Raw genomic sequence first — 19,403 nt, forward strand, 5'->3', positions numbered from 1 at the left:
AGAACAGAACCATCAGTTCAGGCACTGCCACTGCTGCTCAGCTGCCCTCTGACTCTGCAGCCACCCCTCTTGAAAGTCACAGCTGAGATCCCCAGTTAAAGAAGTGCAACACAGCTGGGGAAGGCTCTGGAGCACAAGTCTTATGAGGAACAGCTGAGGGAGCTGGGGGTGTTTTTCCTGGAGGCTTAGGGGACACCTTACTGCTCTCTTTAACCACCTGAAAGGAGGTTGTAGCCAGGTGAGGGTCGGCCTCTTCTACCAGAAACAGGCAACACAACAAGAGGAAATGGCCTCAAGCTGAACCAGGGGAGATTGAGATTGGATATTAGAAAAAATTACTTCACCAAAACGGTCATCCAGCATTGGAACAGGCTGCCCAGGGAAGCAGTTGAGTCACCATTCCTGGGCACATTTAAATTCACTGGCACTTGGGATTTGGTTTAATGATGGACTTGGCAGTGCCAGGTTAATGGTTGGACTTGATCTGAAGTTTTGGTTCCAATCTAAATGACTCCTTGCTGTAGCCACTAAAAGGAGTAGGTGTTTCCCTGTAGTGCAGAAATGTTGTTGAAGCTCTCCAGCAAAGACAAGCACACCGTTGTGCAATGTCGCTACCCCTTTTTCTTGCAGTGCTAGGAGAAAAAATGGAACCGCACGGTCTCATATTTCAATGGGACACTTCGAAAAAAGATCCTTGGCAGATTACAGAGTTTTCAGATGTTTTTCTTGTGCAAAAATCCACTCAGCACAAGGGTTATTTAAAATTTCAACCTCATGTGAAATTTGAAGACATTTCTCCTAAAATCCACTGGATCACCTGGAAAACCAGCAATATTGTTGCAACACTTCAAATTGCTCAGTGAGAGAGAAACCACCAGACTTTAAAAATTCATATTCTTTGTAAATCTCTCAGCAAGGACTACTCTGCATCAGTACAGCAGCTCTGGCTCAGCCAATACTGGGTATTATGCTTAAATGCCTTAATCAGGTATTTTAGTAACTTCTGTTTTACCTTGACACCAGATGCTCAGGGTTAGTAACATTAACTGTGACTTCTGCTTCTACCTGAAATAGTTTTTAATCCTTCAAGTAGAATGCAGAAGCAAAACCTGAATTTCATGCCCAACAATCACATGCCACACCAAGGAAACATACCTAAAGTCATAAAAGTGAATGCTGTTTTACTTCTTTCCCAGAGGACACTGTCACAGACAGACCTCAGTAATTTCAATTTCCCTTCCACCATTCTGGTGTCTCAGTATTTCCCTAGACAATTTAATATTCTCCAGGGAATACTGAAATTGACAATTGAATGGACAGTTCAGTATTCTCCAGGGAAGGCAGGGAAATGCAACTCTCAAGAAAGACTCTTGATCCAGAGATTTAGCTAGCCACCTTCTTAGGCAAGTTAGCAATAAGGAGAGAAAAACCAGACACTGTAACATCTGTTACACTGACACACTCCACTGAAGTAAAGATTTATCATTCCACATTTCAACTGAAAGGACTAAATATCCTGTGAAATGAGTATATCAAAGCCCAACTTTTACCTGTAATCTCTTCATTTGAAGAATTTCATGTAATGATTTCACATGAGAAATAAGTCATTGACTTTTATTTTTTTTTAATGAGTTCAAACCACACCTCACTACAAAGCCAACTGAAGAGCAAAAGGAAAGTGGTTAGGCCATTTAAAATTGAATACTGGGAATAATAAAATGCAATGTTGAAGGAATAAATCTCATCACTAAGTGAAATCGTTTTAGGCAGTCAAGCATTTCTGTGCTAAAAAAGTAAAGCACAAAAGTAGCATTTAAAGAACAGCATTAATCTATGATTTCCAAGGAAGGAAATAAAAACATCTGCTCAAAAGCCACTTGACAATATAATTGTCTTAATTGGAAAGCAAGCAAAGACTTTACATTTAAAAAATAGCATGTTCATGAATTCCACTCGTTAAGTAAAAGAATTTTAAAATAGGGCTAATATACCGAGATGGCAACAATAAATATCAAGTGTTTGCTAATTGTCATCTAAGAAAAATGGATTTCATTGTCTTGCAGCTAACTTTTATTAATTTAATTTTAATTTTGTCCAGGAGATTTAACATGGCCTTGAATCACCATGTCCTCTGTGGAACAACTGTCTACACCCAGATTTTGTCAGTGTTTTCTCACCCTGCAGACAGATAATGTTATAACTCCTGATCTTCAGCAAAAGGTACAGAAAATATGACTGCTTTACCAGCCAGTGAAAATGACATTAAATGAATTATGCCTATTAGCACAGTTCTGTCTCCAGATGTGTTTAAAGATTTTGCTGAAAAAGATCAAACAGATCTATTATTCCAGGTATTAGGATAAGGCCCAGTTATTTTCTTTGATTCTAAGCAGGCACTGAACTCAAGCACTCAGAGGTAAACATGCAGAGCACACATTTAAAACATCCAAAATTAGCTTAAAAAGACACACATTTAAAAAAAAATAATTACTTTAGCTTTTGGCCTCTGATTTATGCTGCTTGATAGACAAACATTGCCTTTATCTTCTCATTGCTCTCCTTTACATTGGTATCAATTTCCTAAGTTAATCAAAGCAAATCTTCCTTCTCCCAAGAAAAAGAACAAAAAAGTAACTGCAAAAAGTAAAGAACAATCAATGTGAAAGTTAAGTGAAAGTTGCTGCTCAAATATTTTGCTGCTTTGAAGATGAATATGAAACTATGACATTTTGAAATAAATATGCAACTTGCAAAAGGCAGTAACTACATTTTTCCAGATTAAATAAAACAGAAAATTAACAGCAGCTTTCCTGCTTATATTTTACAGAGTCTATACAGAGCTCCTCAAAAAAAATCACCTGCATGTTGCAGAATGAATGTGTATTTTCAAATGCTTCAGTCAGCTCTTAATTCAGGATATTTGGTCTCTGGTAAGTAAATAAAAATATAATAGAAGTCCTCACTTGACAAAGAACTGTAAATAAAATCCAGAATTACTGAAACGCTTCATTTCAGCAGTGCATCCCAATCTCATTTTAAAAGTTTTGGCAGTTTCAGTTGCACTTTTTATTAAACTAAAGATAAAATCTGTAAAGGTACAGATAAGCAATAAGGAAAACAAGAGTTTAAAGACAAAACTTCAGGCAGAAAAGCACATACCTACTATGTATTGGTAACAAGATTTTGTACCTGTCTAGACAAGTCAGTGACATTCTTGCCAAGTACTCCGTGGCAGACAATCAAAAAGAGAAGGGCTGGGTGCTTAATCAGATTCTTCTTGGATTTTAACATCTTTAATTACAAATCTGCTTTTAAATTAAAAGTTCTGCTTCTAAGGACATAGAGCAGACCTTGTAAAACAGTTTAATAATGCTGTAGGAAAAGACAATTAAGCTATAAATAAAATATCCCATCTATCACCGTTATCCAAACTGAGGCCATAATAACAAAAAAAAAAAAAAAGTTTAAAAAGCACATCTAGGAGGCAAAGACAAAACAAATTAGATTTAGCAGCAAATTAGAGTCTACAGTCATACTGACTAGAATTGGATGTGATATTAAATAAAAGTGATACCAATTTATTCAAGCCAGTCTTTGCAGAGATCCAGCACTGCAATACTGGAGCAGTACATTTAATCTGTACCAAAGAAATGTAAATATTTGAGATGATAGCAAACTTGGATCAGTAGTGAGGTTAAAACTCATTTTAGTATAATCCATCTGCAGCAAGTGGAATGATGGGAAAATGCAGGGTATAGAACACATGTATTTCACAGCTGCCTAGACTTCTCTTTTCTCTGAAGCACTTGCTAAGATTGTTCAGGATTGCCAGACCTGCCTGAGAAAAGGTACCTTTTTGTTTCCTCCATTATAAAACACAAGAACATCTTGCACAATGTATTTGCCTGCAGACAGGCAATCCTTTTAACTAGGTCCAGTAGCTAGAGTTTACTACTGATAGAATGAAGAAGCAACCTTCTTCAAACCAAACACGTAGCATTAATATCAAGATTCTGCTGTCCCAAATATTTGAGATTCTCTCTTTTCTGGCAGACAACGGATAATTAATAAAATAAAATTAAAAGTGTTGAATAAATTGTTTCCCTATCTGATGTGACAGGCATATTGCACAGTTGTAAAAGAAGTCTGAAACGTAACTCAAGGTTATGAAAACTACTTTTAAGACTACAGCAATACCTGCCCAGTACAGCTGTATGACTGTATTTATGCTTAATCTTTAGACAGACTTTCAGAAACATTGAAGCCCCCACTGCCATATATACCTTCTTTAAAAAGGCACAGACATTCTGCTGCACTGATCCAAGGAATGCAGAAGTGGACAGTGCTTTAGGAAAGAGGCTGAATGAAGTTTTTCTTACACATTAATTTTCAAAAAGCTGGAATGTGTAGTAAACAAAATGTGGAGGCTGGCAGCTTTGAATAACCAGTTCATGCCTTTTTTTTCTGAGCTACAACACAAGGAAGCCACATAACCCCAACCAGAACAAAAGAATGTTGCTCCGTTTCCCAGAAAACTTGGATTTCCAGAAGCATCCAACACCTAAAAAAGCATCTCACGCTAAGTGTGTGTTATCCTTGCTGGCCTCTTCAGGTAGTCCAAATTCAATTTTCTGTGTGTATTTTGGAATAAAGGCAAACACAGATTATTGAACCAAGCTAAGCACTTTGTGGTGCAGCCTTGTTTTAAAAACAAACAAACTCCACCACCTTCCCTTACGTGCTCTTCCCTCCCCTAAGGAATGCACACCACATCCCTCTTCATTCACATACCTTGCTGAACCAAACCACAGATGGCATTTTCCTCAGGCCCAGTTCCAATCTTGCCCTTCCAGAGGGCACTCTGAAATTCAGGCACCATGCACAAAGTATCCTTTCCCCGATTTCTGGGAGCTGAACTACAAAGCCGTTCCTTTGCTCTCTGCAGTTGCCAGCCATCCCTGCCCCAGCACAGATCCATCAGCATTTACTGCACTGGCTAATGAGTGATCTCCCATTTTAACTGCCATCCAAAAGGACACTGGATTGTTTCCCCAGGTGGAATGAAACACAGCTACTGTATCCAACCAGCAGATCCAATATTCCCAGCTCAATTCTGCTCACAATCCAGGACAACAAAATGTATTAAACAGGCTGTGTGACCAAACCCAAAGCAGGAGAACAAAGGACAAGGAGAGACACAGAGAAACCCGTGCAAGCAGTGAGATTTACTTTTACTGTGTATAGTTCTGCTTTCCCACAGCCCAAACGGAACACTTTCTTCCAAGAAAATTTGAAATGAGAAGAGGAAGAACCAGCAGGGTTTTTCACCCGGCCTGGCAGCTTTCCTCCTGCTGCCAGGAGCCAGTAGAGGCCGCTCAAGACCATGGATCGCTCCCGCAGAACTGCGGGATGGGACAGCAGCTTCCCGACCCTCGCCTCTCACCACAACAACCACTTCTGGCATTTTTCTTCCACTTCTCTATTCCACACCCGCTTTTCCACCCGTACAAATTACCTTCGTGAAGTCCAGCCCCCCTCAAAGGCAACTCCTGCCCGTGGGCTATTACTGGTGGCCAGAATGCACATTGCTGCACGTGGTGCTCCCAAGCGTATCCAAATTAGGTCTTCTGCCCCTTGCTGAGGAACCACTCCAGGTTTCTTTCCCTAAAAGTTTCCCCTCGACACTCTATAGCACACAAAACCCAGTGATTTCACCAGAGATTTTCTGGAGATGGTGTGAACATATCACTTACAGTGAAGTTCTCACATGGCTCCATCTACCCAATTTTTATTCCACTCCAGGAATCCAACTCAAATTGGCCATGCAGAGCTGTGACACAGTGAAGTGAACCCAACCTCACAGGGGGGTTTCATGTCACTTCATGTACTTACTCATACATTACCTTTTATTTAAGCACAGGGTCAAGAACCACAAAGGACATCATCTACACAGATGAGGACCTCATTATGAGGGTCATCACTATTCCTTACAGTAGCTAAGTGCTCCAGTATCTTTTACTTCTACAGCAATAACCATCATGGAGAACAGAGCAAGAAATAATAATTTGTTTACAGCAGGTCAAGGAACACCTACAGTAAACAGAGTTTTAGCCGACCTAAACAGCCACAAAAAAATTATTCCGTTTTCAACATCTTACTAGGAGTGAAGAAGAGAAGAATTTCTGCAGGGCAGAAGAAACCTGTTGATTAAATTTATTAATGAGATTATGAAACAATCTTCTCAGATAATCAAAAGGACTGAACTCAATAATCCAGATGCTCTCTTCCCCTTTGGGCTTCTGTGATTAAATAATCATTAAGTGGGTATCATCTGTGGGTGAATCTGAGCTCCTGTATGGTTTTCAGTGAATGTACAGGCTTGGCACAGCAAAGTTAAAAAGGCAGACTTCTGTTTAGTGTGCTTTGCTCTTTTGCTATTTCCAAACACTTGAAACACATACCATGCATATTTCCTACACAGTACAGGCTAAATACAAGAATTAAAGAATAACAGTTGCAAACAGTTACTGACTATTGCTATGCCAATTTCATGGGTTTGTTTCTTGTACATCCATCCACTTTGTTACTCAAAGAAGAGGCCAAGTTGAACTGGAAACTGACTTCAGAAACAAATAAAATGTTAACTTCAGATAATGAAGTGCTGATTTCTACTTTTTTGTTCCTAATTCTAGGCTACAATTTGAATGCATGGTTACCTTTCAGATGTGCAATATCATAGCAGCTTTCAAAAAGAATCTCTGAGGCACCAGTACAGATTTTTAACATATTTAAATACAAGCCACTTAGGTATCTAACACTGCAAGAACAGATCCTTTCACACCAACAGCCACCTCCATTTTTGAAAGCTGTAAGAAGGTAGTAAAAAAACATTCCACACTTTCCAAGCTTTCCAACTTCCCCAAGTCTTTTGGACGATCAGGAAAAGAGAAGCAAATGGAAAGAAAAACCTGCACTGTAATGCATACATGCACTGCTTTACCATCATCACTGCCCTCCCTGCATGTCCCATCTCCTTCCCCACAAAGAGTTTCCCAACCACAATTAACATTTCACATCAGCAACCCGACCACCAGAAACAAACCAGAGCCAGTGCTGTCCGGTCCTCATTCAGCTCCACGTATGCTCAGCAACAACCTTTCTGCAGGGACTCTCCCATAAAGCCCCACAAACACAAGGTATTTGAAAAACATCAGTAAACAAGCAAAAAAAAGAGATGGAAAAGTGTGGTACAAGCTGTATTCAGCACTCAAAAAATGTGGCAACCATGATACTTTCAAAGACTACTACATGAAGATCCGGAAGAATCAGTTTATACATCACTTATTTAATGTTCTATTTAGTGATTTTAGGATAAGAGACAGCACTGCCCTAACAGGGTTTGCCACTATCAAGAAAACCTGAGGAATATTTGGAACAGAGAAAATCATTTGGAAAGATATGGATGAGCATAAAGGGGAAAAACTGGAATGTAGCTTCCTAACATAAATTACAGTTCTTAAAATTTAAAGCAGCAAAGAAAAAGAAAGACCTGCATGTTTCAGTCAATTGGCAGCATTCACATGTGCTGTCAGTGTGGGTGTCTTCCCTAAATAGGCAAACAACCTAAAATACAGAAAACTGAGAAATGTTTGAAGCCAAGAAAGCACTTCTGTTGCTTGAGAGCCTCACAAAAGCTCACTCCAGCAGAGGACTCTGGTCACTCACATGCAACAAAGATGACTTCATATTGCAAGAGGTGCAGAAGAACCACAGGAGAGTCAAAGAGATGGAGAGCCCTTCGTAAAGGGCTGCACAAAGAACGTGGCTTGCTTAGTTGAGCAAAACAAGGCTATGAGGGAATGTGATTTCAGACAAGCATCTCATGTAAATAACCAAAGGGAAAACAGCACCTCTTCAACTACGGGACAGCTGCCCAACCACAGGACAGCAAAAACATTCTAAACCACAGCACGTTCATTTGGAAAGCTTCTATCCAATGGAAGTGGAGTTTTGGAACTTTTCAAACTCCTGTTAGGTGGAAAGGGGAGAAAAACTTACCTGGTTTTGATATGAAGTTTGATCACATTATAAACCTTTGTTTTACTTTAGGATGTTTCAAACCTTTGTTTTACTATATGATGTTTCAAGTTTGTCCCCAGAAAGAAGCAATAAACACATGGAAATAAATGGACGTAAGATTTCATAAGTTTTTTTACATCAAAGACAACTCACATCCAATATTTTATCTAATTTTCTTATGATGTCTGTACCAGAAATCAGTTATGTAAGTGAAGTTAAGCTGTATATATTGAAATAAAATATTTGATTGAAGTTATTTAAAACAGCAGTAATATTTAGTAATACTTTTAATTTCATTAGAGAAATAAGACTTATAAGATCCATTAAATGGCCAATGTGGTTAAACTACAATAGGCTGTATTAATTGTGGAAATTACCACAAGGGGGAGGGGTTACTTGGAATGTTCCTTCTGACACCCTTCAGTATATTAGTATCCAAAGAGTAACAATGTGTTTGTGAACTTTCTGTAGACAACACCAGACTGCAACTGTCACCAGTACAAAGAGGACTGGGTAGTTATCCAGGAGAGTTCATGGGTTTTGAGAGCTGGAATGCCAGGAGATGGAATTTAATAGTACAACAAGTGAAATCATGCGTTTAGGGACCAGTAACCTTTTCTGTAAGCTGAGAACTCATCACGTGGAAGCAATACAGGAGGAATGAACAGAGCAGTGAGGTATGGAAATCATCATCTAAGGATACTGATGTTTACATGAGTCCAACAAGAGCTCAATATGCTCATGGAAGAAAAAATGAAAAATTCCACTAGGCTTCTAATTGAAGCCTCTGAGCTGCAATTAGAGAGGTTAGTGCAGTTCTGGGGGAAGTATCACTGCTGAAGAGTTAAATATTGTATTCCATATCAGGAGGATCTTTGGTCTGAAGCAGTTCAAACTGAACAGATTTATGTTAAAACATTGCTTTGTCTCCTCACAAAACTTTGCTTGGCTAAAGATGACTGACTTTATTAAACTGCTCAGTAAAATACACACTCCATTCCTTATTTCATTTCCTGCAGCAGTTCCAGCTCAAGGTAAAGAGCACTGTTAGCACAAGTTATGAAAATGCACTGCGCAGAACTCTAATTCAATGGATGAGAAATTAAAAGTTTTGCAGCTGCCTGACAAACAAGACAAGAGATAGTCTTCCAAACAGAGCAGCTGTGAAGAGAAATTTAAGCTGTTCTAAAACGGCACTAGTCAGTTTCTGGAAAAGACAGAAAAACAAATAGATGTATTCCTATACCTAGAAGTTTGTGTACCCATGTAAAGGATCTGTTTGCAGTACATTTACACATCTGGACATTTTAGAGCTCCATCTCTGGCCTGTGCAACCAGCACAACTTTTATTCCTTTCTTTCAACACAGTGGCCATAGATAAAGGGTGGCAGCTCTGAGTGTTATTGAGCTGCTCTCCAATGCTTTGCTACCACCTCCTCAAGAGTCAAGGGCTAAACTATCTGTCCAGCCCAGCACTGGAAGGAATTCTCTGGCTCAGACAAATGAAGATTGAATGCCTTTTTTCTCCTCTGTAGGTGAAAAAAGGACATTTCAGGATCGCCTGGAATTTTATTTAACAAACATCCTACATGTGAGGCATTTGTTATACCTTCAGTCAATTGCTCCTTCACCCAGCCCAGTATGGTTTAGAAGTTTGATATTTACTAAAACCTCAAGTTACCCAAAGATTTTGGGGTACGCTCTGCAGGCATGTCAATACTGCACAACTGTGACACTGCTGTCAGCAGTTATTGGGGCAGCACTTAACAACCTGGGAGTTCTGCACTGGGGCAATGAGATAGTCTGAGCACTTTCCAGTCCTTTTCTGTTGGTTCCATTAAATTTGCCAGGCATTCCAATTTGCAAAGGAAAACGCAAAGACATCACACGTGACTCTCTATCCAAGATGTACCAGAGTTTTACTCACTTGATTAAATCTCTACTTTTACATCGGTGTTTGTCTTTGTAAAAGCCTTATATCTGCGATGTTTGAAAGAAGCTCTCTTAGGTCTACTTTACTGCAAGATGCTTGCATCTCATAGAATAAAAGCACCTCAAAAGCACATCCCCGCTTGTAATTGCTCTCTGAACGAGAAACGCCACATGAAAGATCCCGACAGCCACCACCAGCCCTGGCAAGGCAACTTCATCCGCTCAGCCCCGTCTCCGGGAAGAGACACTGGAAGCCTTTCACTTGCAAAACTTCCCGGGGCTGCGTCCACAGCCACGAGCCATTTAAAATAACAAAACCACCATTCACCTTCCACCTCGGCCGGCGCTCAGCACGGCAACGCTCCACCTGCCGCAAACCTCACCGTAAATAGCGGGGAGGGGGGGGGGGGGGACCAGCCAGCTCGCAAACAAACGCACACAAAAAAACCCCAAACAAACAGGGAAAACTGAAGTGCCGCCTCCAAGGAAACCTGTTGCTGACCACCGCCGGAGCGCGGCTGGGGGGATCCCGCATCCCGCCGCGCCCGGAGACAACTTTCCCGCGGGCGCGGCGCAGCCCGGGGCCGCTCTGGCGGGCGCGGATCATTGATGAGCGCGGCGGACGTGCGGGGTCGGTGCGGGGGCGGCCGGGATGAGCCCGGGCCGGGGCCGGGGCCGGGGCCGCGCCGCCAGCGCCCCCCGGCCCTGGGCGGTCGGCGCGGCGCCGGGAGCCGGTACTCACTCGATGAAGTAGCTGGCGCCCTCCTCCGAGAACCCCTCCTCCCATCCGCGGGGCAGGTCTGCAAGGCACGGGGGACGGGGAAAGAGGGAGAGGGAGAGAGAGAGAGAGCGGGAAGGAGGGGTGAGAACTTCGCCCGCGGAGCCTCCCGGCCGCGGGGCGGGGGCGAGGAGGGGGCGCCGCGCCGCGGGCACCCACCTGAGCGGATCATGTGGCCGGAGTTGACGGGCTCGCCGGTGCGCGGATGCAGCCAAGTGGTGGTGCGGGTCAGGTCGCTGCGAGGGAGAAGCGGAAAACATGCACCTGTTAGCGAGGGCGGCGGCGGCGGGGCCGCGCTGCCCCCCGCGCCCCTCCCGCGGCTCCCCCTTACTCGATGAAGAAGACGCGCCCGTCCCTGCAGACGCCGTAGGACCAGTGCTCAGGTAGAGTGTCCCGCCCCACCGCCGCCGCCATGTTCGCCGTGCGCGCAGCCGGCCGGGGCGGGGGTGCGGGCGGGCGGGCGGCCGGCGCTCGGCGCCCAGCGCCCGGCTCTGCTCGGCAGCGCCACCGCGGCGCGGGCGGGGGGCGACACCTCCCGCCCCTCGGGAGGCCGCGGCCACGGCGGCGGGAGCGGGAGCCCGCCGAGCTGCCGCCCGGCTTTGTCCGCCGCTGCCCCGCGCCCGCCCCCCGGCCCCGTGTGGGCCGCGGGCCCCGGTGAGGCGCAGCGGCCCCCTGCGGGCACCGCCGCGGGCAGCGCGGAGCGCCGGGAGCCGCGCATCCCCGCAGGCGCTCTCCGCCCGGCGGAGGGACCGGGGTTGTCCCGTGCCCCGCTCCCGGAGCCCTGGGAGCGGGGGATGTACCGGTGTGAGCGCACCTGGCTGCCGCCGTGCCCCGGGGACGCGCTCGCCGCGGCGCCAGGTGAGGAGGGACAGAGAGGCCGCGGGGACTTTGAGCCTCGGGCGCAGGGTACGGGGACACCGAGGGTAAAACGTCGCACACAGGCAGCAGCAGCAGCCGGCCGACAAAGCAGAGCTGTCACCGGCACCGGGAGTGACCTGTGCCGGCCCCTGTGTTCATCCATGACCTGGAAAAGGCAGGAGGGTAACGCGAGAGAGCCCGCTCGGTGCGTTTCAGTGGGGCTGGGCTGGCTCCCAGTCACACCAACACCCTCCGTGGTGTGGTGCGGTGTGTGGGGATGCTCCAGCTAGAGTGAGGTGCTCCAGTCTCTCAGAATATGGTTGAGGGACAAAGTGGAGTGGTGTGCCCTACAGCAGAGCCCGTGCTTTCTTACTCTCATCCTAGCGCCAGCCAGCCGACCAGGGAGGCGTGCCAGGTGGGGAGTCCTGGCCAGTGCCGTGGCTTGGCCGAAGTGCGAGTTGCAGCAGGACTGACAGCGCCAAGGGGTTCAGGGTGCAGAAATGCCTCTTTCGATGAGAGCAGCAGTGGCGGAGCCAAGCATGGCTCTGTGGGTCCGTGCTGTTCTGATACTGGGGAAGACAGAGGGATCAAAAAGGCAGGAAATGGGACATTGGCAGGCTTGGCGTGAAAGGAGAGTGTTAAACGGGAAAGACAGGCTGCAAAGAGGGGTGGGGAAAAGGGTAGGTGGGTCTGACTGCGGTCAGGTTAGTAAAGAAAAACAGAGGAGACCAACTGAGGACACGGCTGTGGGGGAGAGGGAGAACGTCAGCATGCAGGGCAGAGTGCTGCAGTACAGGGAAAATGATAACGTTTGCTTTTCCTTCTAAATAACCAAAATAAATCATCAGAAGAAAGTAGGAGGCAAGAAAAGCGGCATCAGACAGGAGAGAGAGGGCTTTGCTTTATTTCACGCCAGTTTCAGACAACATTGCAGGTCTGGTGCATCAGGATAGCTTTGTGTAAACTTCCCTTTTTGACCACTATTGGAGAAGATACTATGCTGTATATATACACACTATACTAGTGTCATCCAACAACCAGGAATGGTCATTAACAAGCCACAGAATTTTAGTTTATCCACAGTTATAAAGCAGGAAAGACTATCTTGTAGCCCTTTATCCTAAGTCAGAATTTTGAATAAAACTTCTAATACTAAAACTTCTATGCTGCCTTTTTTTTTAACCTTATTGGGTTTCTATGGCAAAGTTGGGGGGGCGGGGCAGGAGGGCTGCAGGAGTGGCTTCTATCAGAAGCTTCCCTTACATCCAACAGAGGAAATGACATCCAGGATTGACTCAATGCTGGCCAATGTGTGGGATAAAGGATTTTAAAAGGGAGAAAAGTTAGCATGAAGGAGGAATTGGGACCAGAGAAGGAATGAGATGAGTGAGAAGATGTGAGAGGAACAGCCCTGCAGACACCAAGGTCAGTGCAGAAGGAGGGGAAGGACGTGTTCTAGGCACAGGAGCTGAGATTCCCCTGCAGCCCGTGGTGCAGCCCATGGTGAGGCAGCTGTACCCCTGCAGCCCATGGAGGACCACAGGGATGGAGAGATCCACCTGCAGCCTATGGAAGACTCACTCCAGAGCAAATGGGTGCCTGAGGGAGGCTGTGACCCCACGGGAAGTCCATGCTGGAGCAGGGATCTCCAAACTCAGGGAGAGAGGAGCCCATGGTGGAGCAGGATTGCTGACAGGAGTTGTGACCCTAGGGGGGACCCACACTGGAGCAGGCTGTTCCTGAAGGAAGGACCACACCCCGTGGAAGGGACCCACACTGGAGCAGCACATGCCCAACTGCAGCCCATGGGAAGGGACTTAGTTGGAGAAGTGGATGGAGAACTGTGTTCCAGGGGAGGGATGCCATGCTGGAGAAGTGTGAGGAGTCCTCGCCCCTGAGGAGGAGTGACAAAGGCAACACATTATGAACTGGGGAACTCCATTGGGAGTTCATCCCATGTGGTGAACATGGGAACTCCATTCCACATCCCTCTATGCTACTGAGAGGGAGGAGGTAGAGAATCAGGAATAAAATTGGAAGAATGGGGGTTAGGGGAAGGTGTTTTTAGGATTTGATTTTATTTCTCAATATACTATTCTGATTAGATTAGTAATAAACTAAATTAATTTCCCCAAGTTGAGTGTCCTTTGCCTGTGACAGTAAATGGTGAGGAATCTCTCCCACAAGCCTTTCATTATATTTTCTCTCCTCTGACCATTTGAGGAGAGGGAGTCACAGAGCACCTTTGGTGGGCACCTGATGTCCAGCCAGTGTCAACCCACTGCAGAAACCCTAAAAATTCTGAGTCATTCTGGTCAGGTGTGAGTTATCACAGAACTTGCAATAAAGTCAGTTCCTGTGCAATTCCAAAGTCAATCAAGTACTAGTTACTTAGTGTCATTGCATGTTTAGGTCTGTGCAGAAAAGATTAAGACCAGCTTTTGCTCTGGAGTCACTCATTGCCATGATGCTCTGAAGCAAGTCTTCTGTGCTCCATCAGCTGCAAGAACTCACTGCATTTAGCTTCCAGCTCCACCAGGCTTTGGCCATTCGACCACTGTAAAAAAATAGGCTTATCCACCTCAAATGAATAGTAACTTCATTGAATAAACATTATTGTGGTTTGGATTTCAGATCCTAAAAGCATCTGTGCTGGGTCAAACTAAATGTCTGTTTAGTCTAATATTCTGTCTCGTGTCCCAACAGGAGCAGGTGCCAGGAAAAGCACAGGAGCCAGACAGTCATGGGCAGCTCCCCAGCTTCTTTCCTTAGCTCCAGCACTTGCATCCAGTGCTTGCCTGCAGAACCTGTGGGCTCAGAAAGCTCTTGCTCAAGGTGTTGTTTCCATACCTAACTCCTAATGGATCTTTTCTGTGAACCTGTCCAGACTAGAGCCCACATAACTTCTATCATCCAGCAGCATCAAAGTGTTCCTAATGTTCACCTTACCTGAGCTGTGTATGAAGAATCACTTTCTTTTTTTTGGTTGTGAACCCAGATCCCATTTCATTGATTTTCTTCAGTTCTTGCAATGAGAGAGACTGGGGTCACCAGTGCAGCCTCCTGCAGTGTCAGTATTGATTTTAGACCAGGTGGCCCAGGCCTTTGTCCAGGTAAGGATGTGAAAATACTCCAAGGACAGAAATTCAACAGCCTCTCTTAGCAACTAGTTCCATATGCCTGTGGTGAAAATACTTCCATTATATCAAGTTAGGAACTCCCTGTTTCAATTTGTCACCGTTGTCATATGACCAAATCTTGAGCTGATGCATCGTGGTGCCTGAGGCATTCACACATTATCACATACTCCTGCAAATTACAGAGAAATGCATTACTGAAAAAGCATATTTTCTTACAGTAACTTGCAGAGCTCTATTCCAAAACTAAGATCAAGATGAAAACTTAGTCTAGATTCATGAAAGTTCACAAGCTGACTTGTGTTGGCCTCATCAGGAGGTAGGTTTGTGATTTAGAGCCCTGGAGGAAGAATGCCCCAAGGCATCATTCATTAATAAGATTAGCAGATTCTTCTGGTTTTTCTGTTTGTTTTTTTGTTTTTTTTTCCTCAGGCTCTAGTTCCAGTCCTCCCTGGCTGATATCAGACATTTTTCTATTACCTATCATTCATTGCACTCTGGAGGCACTGTCTGGAAGAAGCTATTTGGGGTAAAATTAGGACTTTAAGGCCACAATATCAGGAACTCAGCTAAAGGAAGTGAAATATGGTCTTCAACAAGGGTCTAATAAAAGCTAGGCTATTTGAGGCTCCCTTTGTTGATAACTGGATAATTCAGGAAAACGTCATGAGGTCCCTGAATACTGCAAGTTTGAACGCACATTTGACAGCTTTATAGGAATGTATCACTGATGTTCCTTGCTCTGTCTGCATCCTCTGGGCACACTTTTTTTGATGACTTCATTAAATTGGGAGAGCAGTGATACATTTTAAAGTATGCCGAAATCTGTATCTGCACTTTCATTGAAACACAAAATCACAGAATGGTTTGGGCTGGAAGGGATCTTATAGATCACCTCCTTCCAATCCCCCTGGGGGACAGGGACACCTTCCACTATCCCAGGTTGCTCAGAGCTCCATCCAACCTGGCCTTGAGCACTGCCAGGGGTGGGGCATCCACAGCTTCTCTGGACAACCTGTGCCTGTGACTCACCACCCTCACAGTAAAGAATTTAATCCTAATATGTATTCCAAACCTGTTCTCTTTCAGTATAAAACTATTACCCTTTTCCTACCACTACATGCCCTTGCTATTTCCAGAATAAACTCCATGAATATGGACACCCTTTCTACCTCATCCCTTTCTTTTCAGCCCTTGCCCTGACAGCCCAGCTTCACCCTGGCACTGGCAACACCCCAGTACTCTCATGTCCTCTTTCTTCCATTTCCATTACACACACCCCCACCCCTAGCACCATTCAGGTCTGCATGTTTCCCTGCACTTTTTCAACCCTTCATATGCCATAACTTTTCAACAAAACATGGAGTAGGAATCTGCAAATAATGCTGGAGATCACTATATGAGAATCACAAAAAAAAAAAAAGGTATCATTTCCTTCAGTCACAATTAGATCCAGTGTCTAGAAGGTTACAGAATCACAGCTGGATTTCAGTATGGGGTGTACTCTAATGATCTATTTCCTATTTTTCAGAGAATTCAATACAATTGAATTTGATGATCTTAGAGGGCAAAAGCTGCTGCTATTTCAGGAAGCTTAAATGAGGTACAATGCATAGAAAAGCCTGCTAGTTATGACTTTTTTTTCATGACCTGTATATTTTATAAAGCATAAGCACGACTTATAAAAGGTGCGAGGCCAGACAGAGGCAGAGCATTTGAAGGGTAATGAATCTGAATTATTAAATCCTGGTTAAGAAAGCTTATAAACCATAATGCAAATCATGTATTATGCCCTTTAGCTGCAAAACATGTATTATGCCTTTTAGCATGATTTTCCAGCTCTGCTTGGAACAGCTGAGAATTAAAATCATGAAAGGTTTCATGGTGAGACGGATTAATTTGCAAGACAGTTTCAGAGAAGTTCATTGTCTGATTATACTGAAACATAGGTTGTGCAACCATATTGTTCTTCAGGATTGTGCAGTGTGATTCCCTTTTAGCAGTGGTAAGTGCTTAAGACACCAGAAATTAATACACTGATTCTTAGAGGTAGAAGAATATATTAATCAGACAATAAGGGAAATAGGGAAGAGGTCTTGGAGACTTTAGGCAAATCCACATTCCTGGAAAATTTCCAATGCTCTTACTCTAAAACTGCAACACTTTTTCAGATTATGGAAGAACTAAGGAATCACTATGGTATGTCTGATCAAATTAGAAAACAACTTCAGCTTTTGGATTCTCAGATAGTATGGGGAAAAGCCATCTCAGGGGAACAGTACAAACAGAACTCATCAATTTGAAAAAAAAAAAATGGCCACACACAGCTAGAGCCAGTGTCAGGCTATAGGATGAAGAAGCACTTAATGAAATACATTGAACATGCAGAAAGATTTTTTTTTCCCAGTCTGAAGTCTTAAGATTGCTTAAAACATGTAGAGGACAAATTTAAAAGATTCAAGTCCAAGAGTACACATTACCTTAGTAGGTAGGGAAAGCAAACAAGACAACAAAAAGGTCACTACTGTATTATTTTGAAACCAAAATATAGTTGATGAGATTTAATACATAGCAATCAATTTTATTCCTTGTTCATCCATGTCAGAGTGAGTAGAAAACAGCTTGTTTTATGCCAAGAAAAATTTGAAGATAGATGATACATAGAAATTTTCCCAAATGTAATGAGCAGTAAAGCAGCCTAAGTAGGAATATCATGGCATTTCCCTTATCACCAATTTCTAAAGGCTGGCTCAGACAAAATTTCAGTCAGGGAAATTCTAAGTATACTTATTGTGTCTCAGGTCAGGAACTATGAAAAGATGATGTCACAAGATCCATTTTAGTCTATATTTCTTCAAAAAGAAATGCTAGTTCAAAATGTTCAAGATTTTTAGAAATAGATGGACATCAAAAATTGTCATCAGGTACCAAAGAGCACCTTTATTGAGTGGCTATCTAGTTAACAGGAAGAATTCATGGCAACCTCTTGAATTTAAAGAGTTCTGTTATTTACAAGGAGAGGAAGGACAATCCCTGATAGAGTTAAGAAAGATAAGCAACTTGCACAATGGTACCACTGATGACATGACTAAATATAGAGCACATACTTGTTCCTGATCTGGAGTGTTTTCTGTTGAACCACACAACCTACAGAAGTCAGGAGAACTAGACAGAAGGAAGGGCTGCAAGAGGCACAAGATATGTACAAAAATTTGGCACACCATCTGCAAGGTATCACCCATTTCCAGCCTAAGCACTTCCCAGGACAGAATTAATATATATATTAGTACAATGCCAAATAAATCTTGAGCAGTACAGAAAAGGTGTTGTCACTAATAGATTGTGCTTTACCTTTTTATAAGTGCTGACATTAAATGAAACATCTTTTACACTTTATATACAGGGCAGTTTGTGCTGTGGGGAAAGTGATGGCAAATTTTAGACAAAGTAAGATTTTTGGAGCCTGTTTTCCTTGCAATAGACTTAAGTTTCCCTAAATTTCCACGAGACTTGTGTCAGGCAACAGAATTCTAAGAGCACCAAAAGATAAATATAGCTGATAAAATAAGAAAGATTAAATAATGGTAAATCTATTGTTGAAGGAATTCCAAATACGGAAAAAGGAATTATTCATTTTCCTGGCCACTAGAAAGAATATAAACAAGTTCAAATTGTATCCACAGTTCCTTTGAGGAAGATGTGGAGCATGACATTGTACAAGAATAGTTTGGAGGCTCACTGTCTCCCTGTGCAGCAGGATCTGACTGGAGACTGCACACAGGCACCAGCCCAGACCGTGACACTGCTGAGCAAGACAGATGGGAAAATGACATTGAGAAGGCAACACTGGTGCTGCATAACAAATCCAAACTTCTCCTTCCAAAACATGCTGAACTCTTGCTATGAGTAAAAAAACAGTAATTACCTTTAGTTAAAAGGTCTTCTTTTCCAAACCACCATCGGTTTTCAAAAGTGTGTCATCAATGAAAGTATCCTTTGTGAAATCCAGAAGATATCTCCAAAATAATTCTGTTTTCCTTACAAATGTCCTTCATGTTTAAAGGCATCCTACTGATTTACCTTCTAGATGCAAACATCTGAGTATATCTAATTACCTCTCTCTCACCTGAATATCCATTTGCCCAAAAGAATTATATTCATAGAGTCAAGTTATGCATGTCCCCTGAAATGCACAAAAATGCACACAAAAGCAAAATTGAATGAATGCATTCCCTAATTACTGTCAATTTACAATTTCCTGTCACACAAGCTTTATGACTACTATATTTAACATAGTCCCATCTCCTCTTCATTTTCTCTCTTTTGCATTTCACAAAGTCTCAATAATTTACATATCCAGCACCTAGAATCCACACACTAGGACTTTGATTTGGTAATCAAAAATTAAACTAAATAACAAATACTCATAATTTTGTCATGACACGTCTTACCATTCTATACAGTGGTGGCAATAGTTAAATGTCTGAACAGTGCTCAAGTTATCTGTAGAAGGGAGAACTACAAAAGAACAATTATATGCCAAAGTCACAGGATCATTTCCAGACATTTAACTTACATTTTCTAATGAACACTGGAGGGTATTTTTCTTTTTTTTCCTT

At 43.3% G+C, this 19,403-nt stretch overlaps 1 protein-coding gene across 4 annotated transcripts in view; it reads right to left on the reverse strand.

The window, feature by feature from the left end:
* PLEKHA7 (pleckstrin homology domain containing A7) overlaps nucleotides 1–11,422 on the reverse strand; it is a 146,357-nt gene extending 134,935 nt beyond the window's left edge. For 2 of the 4 annotated variants that reach the window (XM_038139893.1, XM_038139894.1), the window contains exons 1-3: nucleotides 11,121–11,422; nucleotides 10,949–11,025; nucleotides 10,754–10,811 (exon numbers count right to left, since the gene is read on the reverse strand). In XM_038139893.1, coding sequence (XP_037995821.1) covers nucleotides 10,754–10,811; nucleotides 10,949–11,025; nucleotides 11,121–11,203 — 218 coding nt within the window. In that variant the 5' untranslated portion in view covers nucleotides 11,204–11,422. The remainder of the gene's footprint in view (nucleotides 1–10,753; nucleotides 10,812–10,948; nucleotides 11,026–11,120) is intronic. The other 2 variants (XM_038139895.1, XM_038139892.1) reach the window with 1 other exon arrangement.
* Between the last annotated feature and the right edge of the window lie 7,981 nt (nucleotides 11,423–19,403).

The sequence above is a fragment of the Motacilla alba genome, chromosome 5 (genome assembly GCF_015832195.1).
Source record: "Motacilla alba alba isolate MOTALB_02 chromosome 5, Motacilla_alba_V1.0_pri, whole genome shotgun sequence".
Classification (NCBI taxonomy): Eukaryota; Metazoa; Chordata; class Aves; order Passeriformes; family Motacillidae; genus Motacilla; species Motacilla alba.